Source organism: Grammomys surdaster, unplaced genomic scaffold (genome assembly GCF_004785775.1).
Source record: "Grammomys surdaster isolate TR1022 unplaced genomic scaffold, NIH_TR_1.0 373, whole genome shotgun sequence".
Classification (NCBI taxonomy): Eukaryota; Metazoa; Chordata; class Mammalia; order Rodentia; family Muridae; genus Grammomys; species Grammomys surdaster.
Window position 1 is genome coordinate 10,874,008 of NW_021604792.1, and position 13,327 is coordinate 10,887,334.

Genomic DNA, 13,327 nt, shown 5'->3' on the forward strand with positions numbered 1-13,327 from the left:
GCCAAGTTCTGTCAGCAACAAAGTTAGAGATTCATAATTTGCAGTAAACCATAAAGACCTGAATTGTTTGGGGTGCCAACTTGTGATTCCATCTTCTGGGACCAGTAGGAACCAGAAAGGCCACTGAGTTCTATCAACTATAAGATTCTCCTAGTCCAGACAGGGATTTCCAGGATTCCAGGACTCTACTCAAGTTAAAGAAACCCCAGACCATTAACTCACACATCAATAGCATCCTAAGCTGATACTTGATTTCAAAGCTTCTGGAAGAAGAAACAATATAAAACAATGCAACTGTTTTTTTCAAGTTCCTCTCCATACCTCTGTGCTGTAAGCAATCTAAAATAACCTTGGCTTCCATGTGGCATCTGTTCTGTTGTCTCTTGAAGGTGTCCAGAAGATTTTTGTAAGAATTACATTCTATAGACTTATTTCTCAGCATTTCTTCCTTTAAATAGCTTTCATTTTGCATGGTGCTGTAGTTATGGTGGAGGATTTTTAGAGTTTCCTGCAGTTTATGTTTTTCTTCACTATACTGAAAAACTAAAATTAGTAACATTATAAAATCAAACATGCTCATAAGAAATAAATACTGAAATTTATTATTAGCAAAAAGCCTTCATGTTGGCAGCCAACACATATCATATCTTTCTTTGGAACTTTAACATTTGTAAATTAGAACTTCAACTAAGTCAATATAAAATAGATACATCAATGTTTCTCTATGAAAATGTTGACTGTAAAATAAATAGTAAACCTGAATAAAATTATAGTGACAGTAACTTCTAATCACTCTACTGTTTATTGCACAAATTTAAAAATAAATACCTAAATAAAATACTCAGCAATTAATTATCACAGAATGAAAATATGAGCTAATAAATGTTAAGATATGACACAATTCTTATTGGAACATATGCAAAGCTAAAGATACACAAATATCTCTATGTTAAAACACAACCTGGAAGTGATTTCTTTCCTTTAAATGTGAAGGAGTCCAATAAAGTTTAACTTTTATTGTCTCTTTGCAGATGAAGTTTTTTTTATTTAACCATGACCTCAGTATACATTGAAGAATAAGGAAAAGAAGGTCATCAACTTTTCCACAATTGCTTACCACAAAATGTTTACATAAAATCCAAAATCACTTTAGCTCTAAAGGCAGACTATCACCAGGTCCATAGAAGAAATATGACCAAGCATGAGACAGAAAACAGCCCCATAGCTGACAGATTTGGTATGTAAGAGAACGAGAGTCTACAGTGTGCCAACATTAAAGTCCAGAGATTCTGTCTCATCTCCTCATTATAGGTAGGACAATGGACAGAGTATATCACTGCATAGTTCATGGCTAAAACTATTCTTTAGGCAGAAAATCAAATAGAATGTATCTCAGTTACTCACTGTTTGTCACTAGAACTGCAAAAATTACCAGCCGAAGGGAACAGAGGATTCCGAGAGCTATCACAATGATCTTCCAGGGGACCGAACACACTTAATCAACAGAACAAAGCAAGAAAATCATCATCATGAAAAGAGCACATCCCAATACTAGTTATAGTTTGTGTAGCATGGAAACAAGAGAAAATTTTGCAAAAGTTGATGATACAAACAGACTTAAAATGTGATGCCAAAATTGTAGATTTCTACTGAAGGTATACTCAATGTAGTAGTCCTACATGTGTGAAGTTTCAGAAAATTTCACAAAATTTTGAACTTTTCAGCCTTGGCCTTGTATTATCAATCCTTCTGAGTCAACCTAGAAGGCGCTGCATGACAAACATGTGCCCTCATCCAGTTCTACTGGAACTGAAGTCCATTCTACAGTAGAGTAATGGATGCTCAAAGGTAATGGTAGGGAACCAAACTTGCTCTGGAACTGATCTGTATACATCCCCGTCCTTGAAATGGCCTATAGATCAACTATTTCTTCATCCCTGTAATTTTGATTCTGCCCTATATAGTAGTACACATTTTTGTGTATCATTTGGAATTACCAAATTACCAGAAAATGAAAGAAGAATGATATCTCAGCTTAGAGCATAGATGAGACAGTATTTATAAAGTAACTAAAAAAAGAGAATAAGAAGTGAGATTTCCTCTTTTTCATTAATAAACAAAATTATTCTTTGACATTTTCTGGAAATCACACTGGGGTTTACTCATTTCCACACCTACTAACCTTTCAACCCCTCTTTCTTCCTCTGTAACTATATTCTCAGGAGGAGACTTCCTCTTCTGATGGACAATTTTTTTGTCTTGTTTGCATAGATTTTAGGGATATTTATGACAAATAAAGCACTTTCTTTGAGAGTGAAAGTATTGTTTCTACTAAATAAGCTTCATTTCCATAGGATTTGGGTCTTTAGAATATTTCATGTATTTTCAGGCCTTATTTTGTTAGTTAGTTTTAAAATTTTTCAGAATTCTACTTTACTAGACTAAATAATACTAATACTGATGATAATAATACTAATGCTGCTGATGATATAATGATAATAAAATAATAATAATAGTAATAATAATAATAATGATAAATTAACCTCTTAATGGTTTCTCATTTCTTCTTGATTTTCAAGAGTTTGGAATTTTTTTTTATAGATTCCCATTGTTCTAATCTGCCCATCTGTTTTTTTTCTGTTACCAGATAGTAACTAAAAAGTAGGAGTAGGTTTACATTTTTTCTTTATGTTTTCAAATTTTAAAACTTGATTGGTTTATTTTTTCAACTTAATTTTGAACAATTTTATATGTGGTACTTGCCAACAAATAGTCTTTTCTTCCCTTTCACCCTTGTGCATAACCATGCCCAGATGAAATGGAACACAATAGTTTTCAATAAAAGGCCGTGGGATATTTTTAAATTGTTAAAAGCTTAAAATGCATTAAACAATGTGATTATAGACACTTAACACTATTACCTCTGGGGCCAGCTTCTCTGGGTGCTTGACTCTCCTCAGTGCTTACTTGGTTCTGTGACCTTGTATCCTTACGAAATTTCACAATTGAAAAAGTAACTTCCTGCTCACTCATCTTGGGAGTATGTGGAGTAAGTTCTCTGTTAAATGTGCCCTTGAGTGATTCCTAAGGAAAAAAATTAAAATGTCCACCTTTAAGTAGATACCTGGATCTGATGATACAGAGGGTTGGGAAAGGGAGGGTTCTGACTAACTGACTTAATAATCTAAACAGCCTAACATGAACTGACCCCGACTGCCATTAGAGGTTACAACCCTTTGCATATTTGTGTAGAAGTTGTTTATTTATTTAATGGTCACAACAATTATTTTTAGTAAATATGGAAAAAATTAAAATATACTGATAAGTTATAATATTGACATAGCTTGTTTGTTCAAAATATTCAGCACATTAAAATGTTAGTTAAAACTGGTGCCATTGAATATCAATGAAAAACTTTTAAACAATCTATTCAAATAACAAACAGTCAAGGCTTTAAGAAAAAAATAAAAATGTTGCTTTAAAGTTATCTACATATTTTGATAACCACATGAATATTAAATGTTCTTTCAGTCATTTTATTTATATATTATTCTCAGAGTTTCCCAGACACTACCTTCCGAAGAATATCTAAAGTATAATACTATAGGTAATCCAAGACACATAAATATCTCTTGGGTTTAAGTGCCAATCAGCTGAGATATCAAACATCTCCACCCCATCACAGTCTACACATTCTTCTCCAGATTTGGAACTGGTCAGTGGATTCAAACAGAAAAGATTCTACTGGGTGAGATAAAACAGTTCCAGAAAGACATTCTCTCTCATCTGAGTCTCTTGCCTCAAAGTTTTCAGAAATGGTTTATAACCTTTATTAATTGCAGCAAGCAGGAAAGTAGAAAGGGTACATTGCCGGTTAGCATTTAGGAGCAATGGACAGAGGCATGGAGTATACAATATGAAGTTTTAATCACAGATCATTCCATATACACAATCATGTCACATATAATATTCTCTTACATGATTGTGCAACGGGAGGCTATAAGGAAATAAATTTTGTCACTATGCAGTATCCAGGAGCTAATGCCCATGAAAGATACAATCTAATAATATATATCAATGTATTAGTAAACAGTAAGAATTTGTAACTGACCTTACCTTAACATTAATAACTGAGATGAGTGCCAGTTGATAATTCAGACAACGAGCTGCACATTGATAGCAGTTTTATCTAGCTTTTTAATTTAGGAAGGATTCTGAAGTGATCAACCCTTTGCCTTCTTAAAAAAATGAATCCTTCCATTACAGAATTCTTTTTCATAACTGTTATTTATTGCTCTTAGGGTGTAGCTGGCTGAGCCCAGGTGCATGTGTCCAGAAGACAACTTTACAAAGTTGTTTCATGTGCCCTCCCTCAGCCTTGAGAAGGCTGGAAAGACCTTGTTTTACCACCCTAGACCTTGCCACAATAGAAGTCAGGTGGAGTCATCCACTCTGGCTGCATGTACAACTTCCCACAAGAACTTAGAAGAATAGACTGTCCTCTGAGCTTGCTTTGCAACATAATCCAGTGACACAAGGTATAGGTTCAGTAGGCTTTCCTTATACATTAAAGTGCTGAATATTAAACTTTGAGTCTTGATCAGAAAACTTTGTCTTGGATTCATGTTTCTCTTGCCCCACCTTGTCTTTTTCGTTTCCAGCCTTCCTTTCAGATGAATCCAGCTCGTCCATAGCTGATGGGTAGCTACACTATTTCTCCAGCTTCATATGCATTACAGGGATCAAACTCAGTTATTTGATCAGGCTTGGGTCACAAATACCTTTACACACTGACCCATCTTATCAGGCTCCAATTATAACATCTTTCAGATGGATGATATATAAACATTTAACCCAGTTAAAAAGTAATAAACTGTTTAGATCCCTCTGCCTTAATTTCTTAGCACTCAACATAAGTCCCAACATACTTTGAAAGAAAATAACCAATGCAGAATGACAGTTTTCACATGCTGCTAGAGTTAACCTGATATAACCCAACCAACAGGGCTTCCCCATTAATCCTTCTCTCATGTCACACCATATGAAATTCTCTCCAGTATATTTGATCATTTGATAAAATAGTAAATAAAAGCAGCAATTGTTACCTGTGTCCATGCTCAGAGGTGATTCTCTTGGAAGGAATTGATCCCCCAACTGCTGGATAAGTTGGCCTTTTCTAGCTTGTATCCACTAAGAAGCTCCAAGAGAAAAGGCAGAACTAAATTACCTCAGAGTGAAACTCAAACTCATAATTTTCTGCCTCTACTCTTACCAAAGCAAAAAGAGGAAATTGCTTAAGGAAACCTAACTCTGAGAAAAAAAAAAGGTGAGAAGCAAAATATTGTGCCACATGCTACAAAAGTAATGTCCATAATTGAGATTTGAATAGTGAAAAGGTGAACACTCCTGAAGAGAGAGCAAAACCAGTGTCCTTAGCAAACCCACTAGGAAAAAGACAGACTAAAACTGCTCTCGCCTAGTTTTGAAATAGGAAGTTGTAAATTTTGTCTTATTATATTTTAAAGTTATGTCTTGATTTGAATTATGCTAATAGCAGCTTAAAGTATGTATTAAGATTGCCTTCAAAGCACTCAGATTTCCACTGGTAAATTCTTCCTTTACACTCTTCTAGCTTTTTAATCATAGATAATGTTTACTGACAATATTGATGTCATTTCATATGGAGTGGTTTTACTGCTGATGTTTTCATAGTGCTGGAAAATTGAATCTAAGACAATAAGCATAGTCAGCAAACACACTTCGCTCAGCTATAGAGTCAGGCCCAGTTTTATTTTGTTCTGGTGTTTTGTTTTTGGTTCATTTGTTGTTGTTGTTGTTTTGAGATACTTATATTACTATGTAGCATGGGCTGTTCTAGAACAGTCCTCTTGACCTCTTGACTCACTCTTCTCTGTCTTAGAATTACAGCTGTACACAATGATACCAATTTACACCATGTTTCTGATAGATATTTTTGAAATAAATAATAAGCAGCTCTTTATTTTATAAATACTGATCTCAAGATTCTTAATATTGTACATATTTATTAATCATTTATATACAGCATGAATTAATTAGATAATTCTCTGCTTCTAAACATTCTAGTTGTTTTGTAGTATTTTATTAGTTTTAGAACTACATGATATAATTTTTAGAACATACTAAGAAAGATATTTTATGCATGAAGACATGAGATTCAAGGAGATATAGGTTTAAGGATCTATGATATAGCTTATCACGTGACATCTGGTTCATTTGCAGCCTATAAGTTGGCATGAAATTACTTACAATTGATAATATTTAGAGATGATATGAGGTGAATTTTTCTTCTATGATTTTTGCCCATGGTTTCATTCCTGGAATGTAGCTGTTTCAACTACACTGACTGAACATTGCTGCCTAGAAAACCCACATTCATCCCTCATCTGGGAGTTTATGTCACTCTGCCCACAAAAATATTAATGGTGCTAAGACATATTCACATTCTTTTTCTGTTGAGAGGGTGTGATCCCTACCACAGAGGCAAACCCCATGCACAGGGGATGGTTCTTTGTGCTTTCTGTATGTTGTTTTGCCTCCTCTAACATCATGCAAAGACTGTGGGAATGAACACAAGAGCTGTTTGTTCATTATTTTCACCATATAATTATCCAGTGAAAAGGGGCCTATCAGTGCACTTGGTGAAGGAGGAGAGTAGTTAACAGATCTTGAACAGAGAGTGGGTGTCTGTTTGATTGTATTGTCAGAGATAGGAGCATGCCCATAACTGTAAAGCCAAAGAGCTGCAGCTTCCTCTAAGCTCTGTACAACTGAGGTTGAATTTATAAAAAAAACTGTAAACAGTTAAGGAGTACTGTTAGCATTAAAAGATATAGTGACTGCAAAGGGAATGGAATTGATTGGCTCTTCAGTTTTCAGTTTTGTCTCTTTGACCAAAGTGTAGCATAAAACAGGAAGTACAAAACTCAAATGACCAGGTAATAAAACAGTCATGTACTTGAAGAAATATTCGTTTTCTTGAATTTTGCATTTAAATTCATTCATGTGAAAAACAAATAGCAACAAAAAAACCAAACACACACCAGCACCAACACACACACAGGCACACACATGCACAAAACACACACACATATACATATACATCATATACATATATATATATATATATATATATACACATACACATACACATACACATATACATACTCATGTTCCTGACATCTTTGCTGTAAAATCCTTTATTTGAGAACCCACAACTGCCTACACCTTTATGTTTAGAAAGACATAATCCTAGACATACATTCAAATATACCTGTCAGACCCTCGGACTACAGAACCAACACTGCACAGCTGAGGGACACCTGGAGTAATCATCAGCCCACTGGAATGGATGGGTTGATCACTTGCTTCACTGGGAGGATAGACTTATTCTGGCCAATTACCCACTTCCTGGTGCTTGTGTGTTTTAAGGTGTAACTTTCACAACCATGATATATGGTAAACTTCACATGTCTTAAGAAAACCCCAAACAGCTCTGTTTTGAGATTTTCCGTGATTGTATCCACCCTGATCTTTTATAATCAGAGATATTTTAACACTCTGCCTTATCTACCTACCCACATAGTCCTTGGTGGGCTGAAGCACTGAGAGAGAGGAAATGAGAAAGTTGACTCAGGAATGTAGTAAGCGTGATAAGAGGAGTCCACAAGAGTGTTTTGATGTATATCTGGGCTCTTCAATAACCAGGGATATAATTTACTCTTGGAGAAGACAGAGAATAATCCATGAAGAAGACCTTTGCTTCTTCAACCTAGTTCTCTCTTTCATATGTCATAGCAGAGACTCTAATATAAGTCCACTGCATCCTCTGTGGAGTCTGAAAGTTCAGTTTATCCTTTTTAAAGCACTCTTTCTTTTAAGTCAATTTCTTTTTCCTGGTGCATGGTCTGATATAGTTCAAGATGACTCAGAATGACTATGTAGCAGAGTCATTCCTTAAACACTTGATCTTACCCCCTATAACTGTGACTTCTGGAATTACAGGATAATCTACCATATCCAGACCATGTATCTTTCTTTTACTTTTGATTGTGTATTTATTTTTCTTATTTCGATGAAAAGTTTTATGCTACCTCATTGTCCAATAAGCCTACAGATACCACTATTAAAACAGAAAAACCTATCTGTGGTCAACTTACACCTTAGCCTTTTGTAGCATACAGCTCTCATTTATTTCAAGTAAAGATATAGGAGTCCAATTGCATAATTTTCAAATAATCTAAGCTATCATTCATAGTCCTGACAATAATATGGAATAGCCATATTCCCTATAGCTACTTTTCCATAGAACTCAGTTTTGATTAACAGAACCCACATTTAACGTCTTGGAGTCTTTTTAGTCTAAGAACATTTTATGGTGTTTTCATTTCAACTTACCACGTCTTAGAATGAACTGATATTAGAGCCAGTATTTCCATGCTTCTATCATGGTCTAAGAAACAGCTGCTCCCTTAAGACTTATAAAGATTTTCCATGACACAGTGAGACTACTGAGGGAACCAGCCATGTGTACCAAACAACCACTGGGTTCTCAGCTCCCCGACTGAAAGACAAATATTTTGGAACTACTCCAAGTGTTAGATGTCAGCCAGGAGGCGTTACTTGGAAATCTTATGTATGATATCAGAGTAGAAGGATATCTACTAAAATTACTGGATATATTTTTTTTTGTTTTTGTTTTATGTTGACTTTTTGAAAATTTTTATTAGAAATTTTTTTATTTGCATTTAAAATGTTATCCTTTTTCCTGGTTTCTCCTCCAAAATCACCTTATTCCATGCCTCTTCCTCCTGCTTCTATGAGAGTGTTCCCACACCCATCCAACTACTTCCACTTCCCCTTCCTGCCATTACCCTACACTAGGGTATTGAACATTCATACAACCAAGAATCTTTCCTCCCAAAAATGCCCAACAAGTCCATCCTCTGCTACGTATGTGGGTGGAGCCATAGGTCACTGCATGTGCACTCTTATTTTTGATTTAGTCCCTGATAACATTGGGGAGTCTGTTTCATTCATATGGTTGTTCCTCCTATGGGGCTGTAAACCTCTTTAGCTCCTTAAGTCCTTTCTCCTCCATTGGGGACCCCATTCTTAGTCCAATGGTTGGCTGTCAGACTCCCTCTCTGTATTTGTCAGACGCTGCCAGAACCTCTCAGGAGACAACTATATCAGGTTCCTGTCAGCAAGCACCTCTTTGTATCCACAGTAGTGTCTTGGTTTGTTAAATGTTATGAGAGGGATCCCCAGGCAGGGCAGTCTTTAAATTGCCTTTCCTTCAGTGTCTGCTCCACAATTTTTCTCTGGATCTCCTGCCATGGATATTTTGCTCCCCCTTCTAAGAAGGACCAAAGTATACATACTTTGGTCTTCCTTCTTCTTGAGCTTCAGGTGGTCTCTGAGTTGTATCTCGGGTATCTGAGCATTTGTGTTAATATCCACTTGTCAGTGAGTTTATAACATGTGTTTTATTTTCTAGTTGGGTTACCTTACTCAGGATGATATTATCTAGTTCCATCCATTTGCCCAAGAATTATATGAATTTATTGTTTTTAATAGCTGAGTAGTACTCCATTATGTAAATGTACCACATTTTCTATATCCATTCCTCTCTTGAGGGACATCTGGATTCTTTCTCTTTTCTGGTTAGTATAAATAAGGCTGCTATGAACATAGTGGAGCATGTGCCCTTGTTATATGTTGGAGCATCTTTTGGGTATATGCCCAGGAGTGATATAGCTGGATCCTCAGGTAATATGTTGTCCAGTTTTCTGAGGAACCACCAGACTGTTTTCCAGAGTGGTTGTACCAGCTTGCAATCCCACCGACAATGGAAGAGTGTTCCTCTTTTTCCACATTCTTACCAGTATCTGCTATCACCTATGTTTTTGATCTTAGCCATCCTGACTGGTATGAGGTAGAATCTCAGGGTTGTTTTTGACTTGCCCTAACCTGATGACTAAGGATGTTAAACTTTTCTTTAGGTGCTTTTCCAGCATTAGTGGTTCCTATGTTGAAAACTCTTGGTTTAGCTCTGTACCTCCCTTTTAATATGGTTATTTGGTTCTCTGGAATCTAACTTCTTGAATTTGTTCTATATATTGGATATTAATCCTCTATCAGATGTTGAGTTGGTGAAGATCTTTTCCCAATCTGTTGATTGCCATTTTGTTCTATTGATAGTGTCCTTTGCCTTACAAAAGCTTTGGAATTTTATGAGGTCCCATTTGTCAATTCTTGGCCTTAGACCATTAGCCATTTGTGTTCTGTTCAGGAACTTTTCCCCTGTGCCTATGTGTTTGAGTCTCTTCCCTACTTTCTCTTCTATTAGTTTTGGTGTATATAGTTTCATGTTGAGGTCCTTGACCAACTTGGACATGAGCTTTGTACAAGGAGATGAGAATAGATCAATTTGTATTTTTCTAAACGATGACCTCCAGTTGAACCAGAACCATTTGTGGAAATAGCTGTCCTTTTGCTACTGGATGGTTTTAGCTCCTTTGTCAAAGATCAAGTGAACATAGGTGTGTGGGATCATTTCTGGATCTTCAGTTCTATTTCGTTGATCTTCCTGCCTGTCTCTGTACCAGTATCATGCAGTTTTTATCACTATTTCTCTGTAGTAGAGCTTGAGATCTGGGATGGTGATTCCCCCAGAATTTCTTTTATTGATGAATAAAGTTTTCACTATGCTGGGTTTTTTGATACTTCAAATGAATCTGAAAATTGCTCTTTCTAAATCTATGAAGAATTGAATTGGAATTTTGATGGGTATTGCATTGAATCTGTAAATTGCTTTTAACAAGATAACCATTTTTACTGTATCAATCCTGCCAATCTAGGAGCATGGGAATTCTTTCCATGTCCTGAGATGATCTTTGATTTCTTTCTTCAGGGACTTAAATTTTTTGTTTTACAGATGTTTTACTTGCTTGGTGAGAGTCACACAAGAATATTTTATATTATATGTGACTATTGTGAAGGGTGTTTCACAAATTTCTTCCTCAGCATGTTTATCCTTTGATTAGTGGACGGCTGCTGATTTGTTTGAGTTAAATTTATATCCGGCCACTTTGCAAAAGTTGTTTACAAGGTTTAGGAGTTTTCTGATGGAAGTTTTTGGGTCATTTAAGTATACTATCATATAATCTACAAATAGCAATATTTTGATTTATTCCTCTCCAATGTATTCCTTTGACCTCCTTTTTGTTGTCTAATTGCTCTGGCTAGGACTTTGAGTACTATATTGAATAGGTAGGGAGAGAGTGGGGAGCCTTTTCTAGTGCCTGATTTTAGTGGGATTGATTCAAGTTTCTGTCCATTTAATTTGATTTTGGCTACTGGCTTGTGTGGCTCCCCTCTTCTGGAGGGTGAGCCATGATGATCTTCTGGCTGCAGACAGAGTGAGAGGGGGGAGGGTCCGCTACTGTCTCTGTGCCTGCATCTACACTGCTGTAGGTCTCTGGCCTGGCCTGGTGCAGGAGGACTGGACCAAAGGATGCAGAGTGTAAGCAGGAAGGGAAGATTCCCTGCCCCTGCTGCTGCCTCTGCTTGCATCTACATTGTCGAAGTTCAGTCATTCCCATGTGCTGCACCTGTCTCTCCTTGCTGAGCTGGCCAGGGCTGGGCCGATAGGAAGCCGGCTAGCTTGCAAGGAGGCAGCTTGGTGCCCCAGGAAGCCTCCAGGAGAGTAGATTTCTCCCCAAGTGTTACAGCTCTTGAGACAGAAACTCTCAGACACCAGGATGATTCTCAAACACCTCTTTACTTCTCCTTAATAGAGCTTTCATATACAATTTTAGGGTGGGTTAGAGTCTGGCAGCAGATAACGCCTATTGGCTTGGTCTGAGAGCTTGGAAATACCTCATCTACATGTGGGAGAGCCTGAGGCACTGTTCATCGTGACTGATGGTCATAGACCTCTCTGTGGGAGGGGCTGTGGAGAGGTGAAGCTGAATGAAAAGAATCAGGGCCTGGGAGCAGAGCCGAACACCTGCCATCCTGATAAAGGTCCAAGGTTCAAGACTTACGTTCAACCAGGAACCAGCTGCTTCTCACAGCCCACCATTCCAAAGATTTGCTATGTTCAGGTATGGGACTTGAACTCCTGATCTTTCCAAGTGTTTTACCATGAAGGGGTGTTTAATTTTGTCAAATGTTTTCTCAGCATCTAGTGAAATGAGCATGTGTTTTTTTTTTCCTTTGAGTTTGTTTATATAATGGATTACTTTGATGGTTGTTGGATTCCATATATTGTACCATTCCTTCTTTCCTGGGATAAAGCCTACTTGATCAGGATGAATGACTGTTTTGATGTGTCTTGGATTAAGTTTGCAAGAATTTTATTGAGTGTTTTTTGCATCAATATTCTTAAGGGAGATTGGTCTGAATTTCTCTTTCATCGTAGGGTCTTTATGTGGTTTATGTATGAACATAATTGTGTCTTCATAGAATGAATTGAGTAGTGTTCCTTTCATTTCTATTTTGTGGAATTGTGGGTTGTAGTGTGTATGGGTTGATGTGTGGGTCCTGCATCTGTCTAGCCTCGTGGCTAGGGCCTCTTGTGGGGATAGAGGTGTAGGAATTTGAGTGTGCTCAATCCATGCTGGTTGTGAGTGTACCTCAGGCTGTGAGAAGCTACGGGTCCTGTATGGCGGAGACCCAAGAAATTTTTCATGGTGGCAGGCCCTGATAACATGTGAAAGACCAAGGAGGTTCCAAGGGCTGGAAGCTTTCCAATGAAGGTGGGTCCCAGTAACTCGAAAAAGTCCAGAGTTTCAAGAGTTTTATTGTTCATGGCGTGTAATAGATGGTCTAGATGAGCATCCCCTGGTTAAGCCGGGGAGTAACTGGCTTAAATAGGGAGGGGGAAGAGAGGAGTCACTTAATTTAGCTACAACCTCCAGTCTTTATGTAATTCATGAATATGGAAATCTCTTGAGGCTGAAGCCTGTAGTCACGCCCTCTACATGTATGTGGATGGTGACCCACAGCTCTCTGGGAGGGGCTGCTTAGCCAAACATGACTACAAGGCTCAGGTTAAATGGAGGTCTAGATATGTAGGAGCCTGGATTCTGGGGGCATGGCTGAACACCTGCTGTTTCTCCATGGGAGCCAGAGTTCAAAGCCCATGCTCAGCCAAAAATCAAGATATCCTTCCACAGTTCTTCTAGAAGCTTCAGGACTTTGCTTGGGATAGAGGAGTACAGTATGATGTCCTGTGGGGAGCCAGAGCTCTTGGCTTTGGGGTCCCTAGGCAAAAAAGAGG

General features: G+C 37.4%; 1 protein-coding gene across 1 annotated transcript; it reads right to left on the reverse strand.

Moving 5' to 3' along the window:
• Positions 1-133: 133 nt before the first annotated feature.
• LOC114632425 (killer cell lectin-like receptor 2) lies at positions 134-5,261 on the reverse strand. Its single transcript, XM_028780930.1, has 4 exons — positions 5,106-5,261; positions 2,922-3,084; positions 1,405-1,494; positions 134-543 (listed from the first exon to the last, which is right to left on the reverse strand). Exons 2-4 carry the CDS (start codon positions 3,031-3,033, stop codon positions 134-136), a joined length of 612 nt encoding a protein of 203 aa, XP_028636763.1. The 5' UTR covers positions 3,034-3,084; positions 5,106-5,261.
• Positions 5,262-13,327: the final 8,066 nt, after the last annotated feature.

What these genes read in the sequence shown, in the direction of transcription:
- LOC114632425 (XM_028780930.1), bottom strand. Translation starts at nt 3,033, where the DNA reads ATGAGTGAGCAGGAAGTTACTTTTTCAATTGTGAAATTTCGTAAGGAT. An exon ending in CAGAGAAGCTGGCCCCAGAG is followed by an intron (nt 1,495 to 2,921) that starts GTAATAGTGTTA and finishes CTGTTGATTAAG; the next exon opens with TGTGTTCGGTCCCCTGGAAG. An exon ending in TGCAGTTCTAGTGACAAACA is followed by an intron (nt 544 to 1,404) that starts GTGAGTAACTGA and finishes TACTAATTTTAG; the next exon opens with TTTTTCAGTATAGTGAAGAA.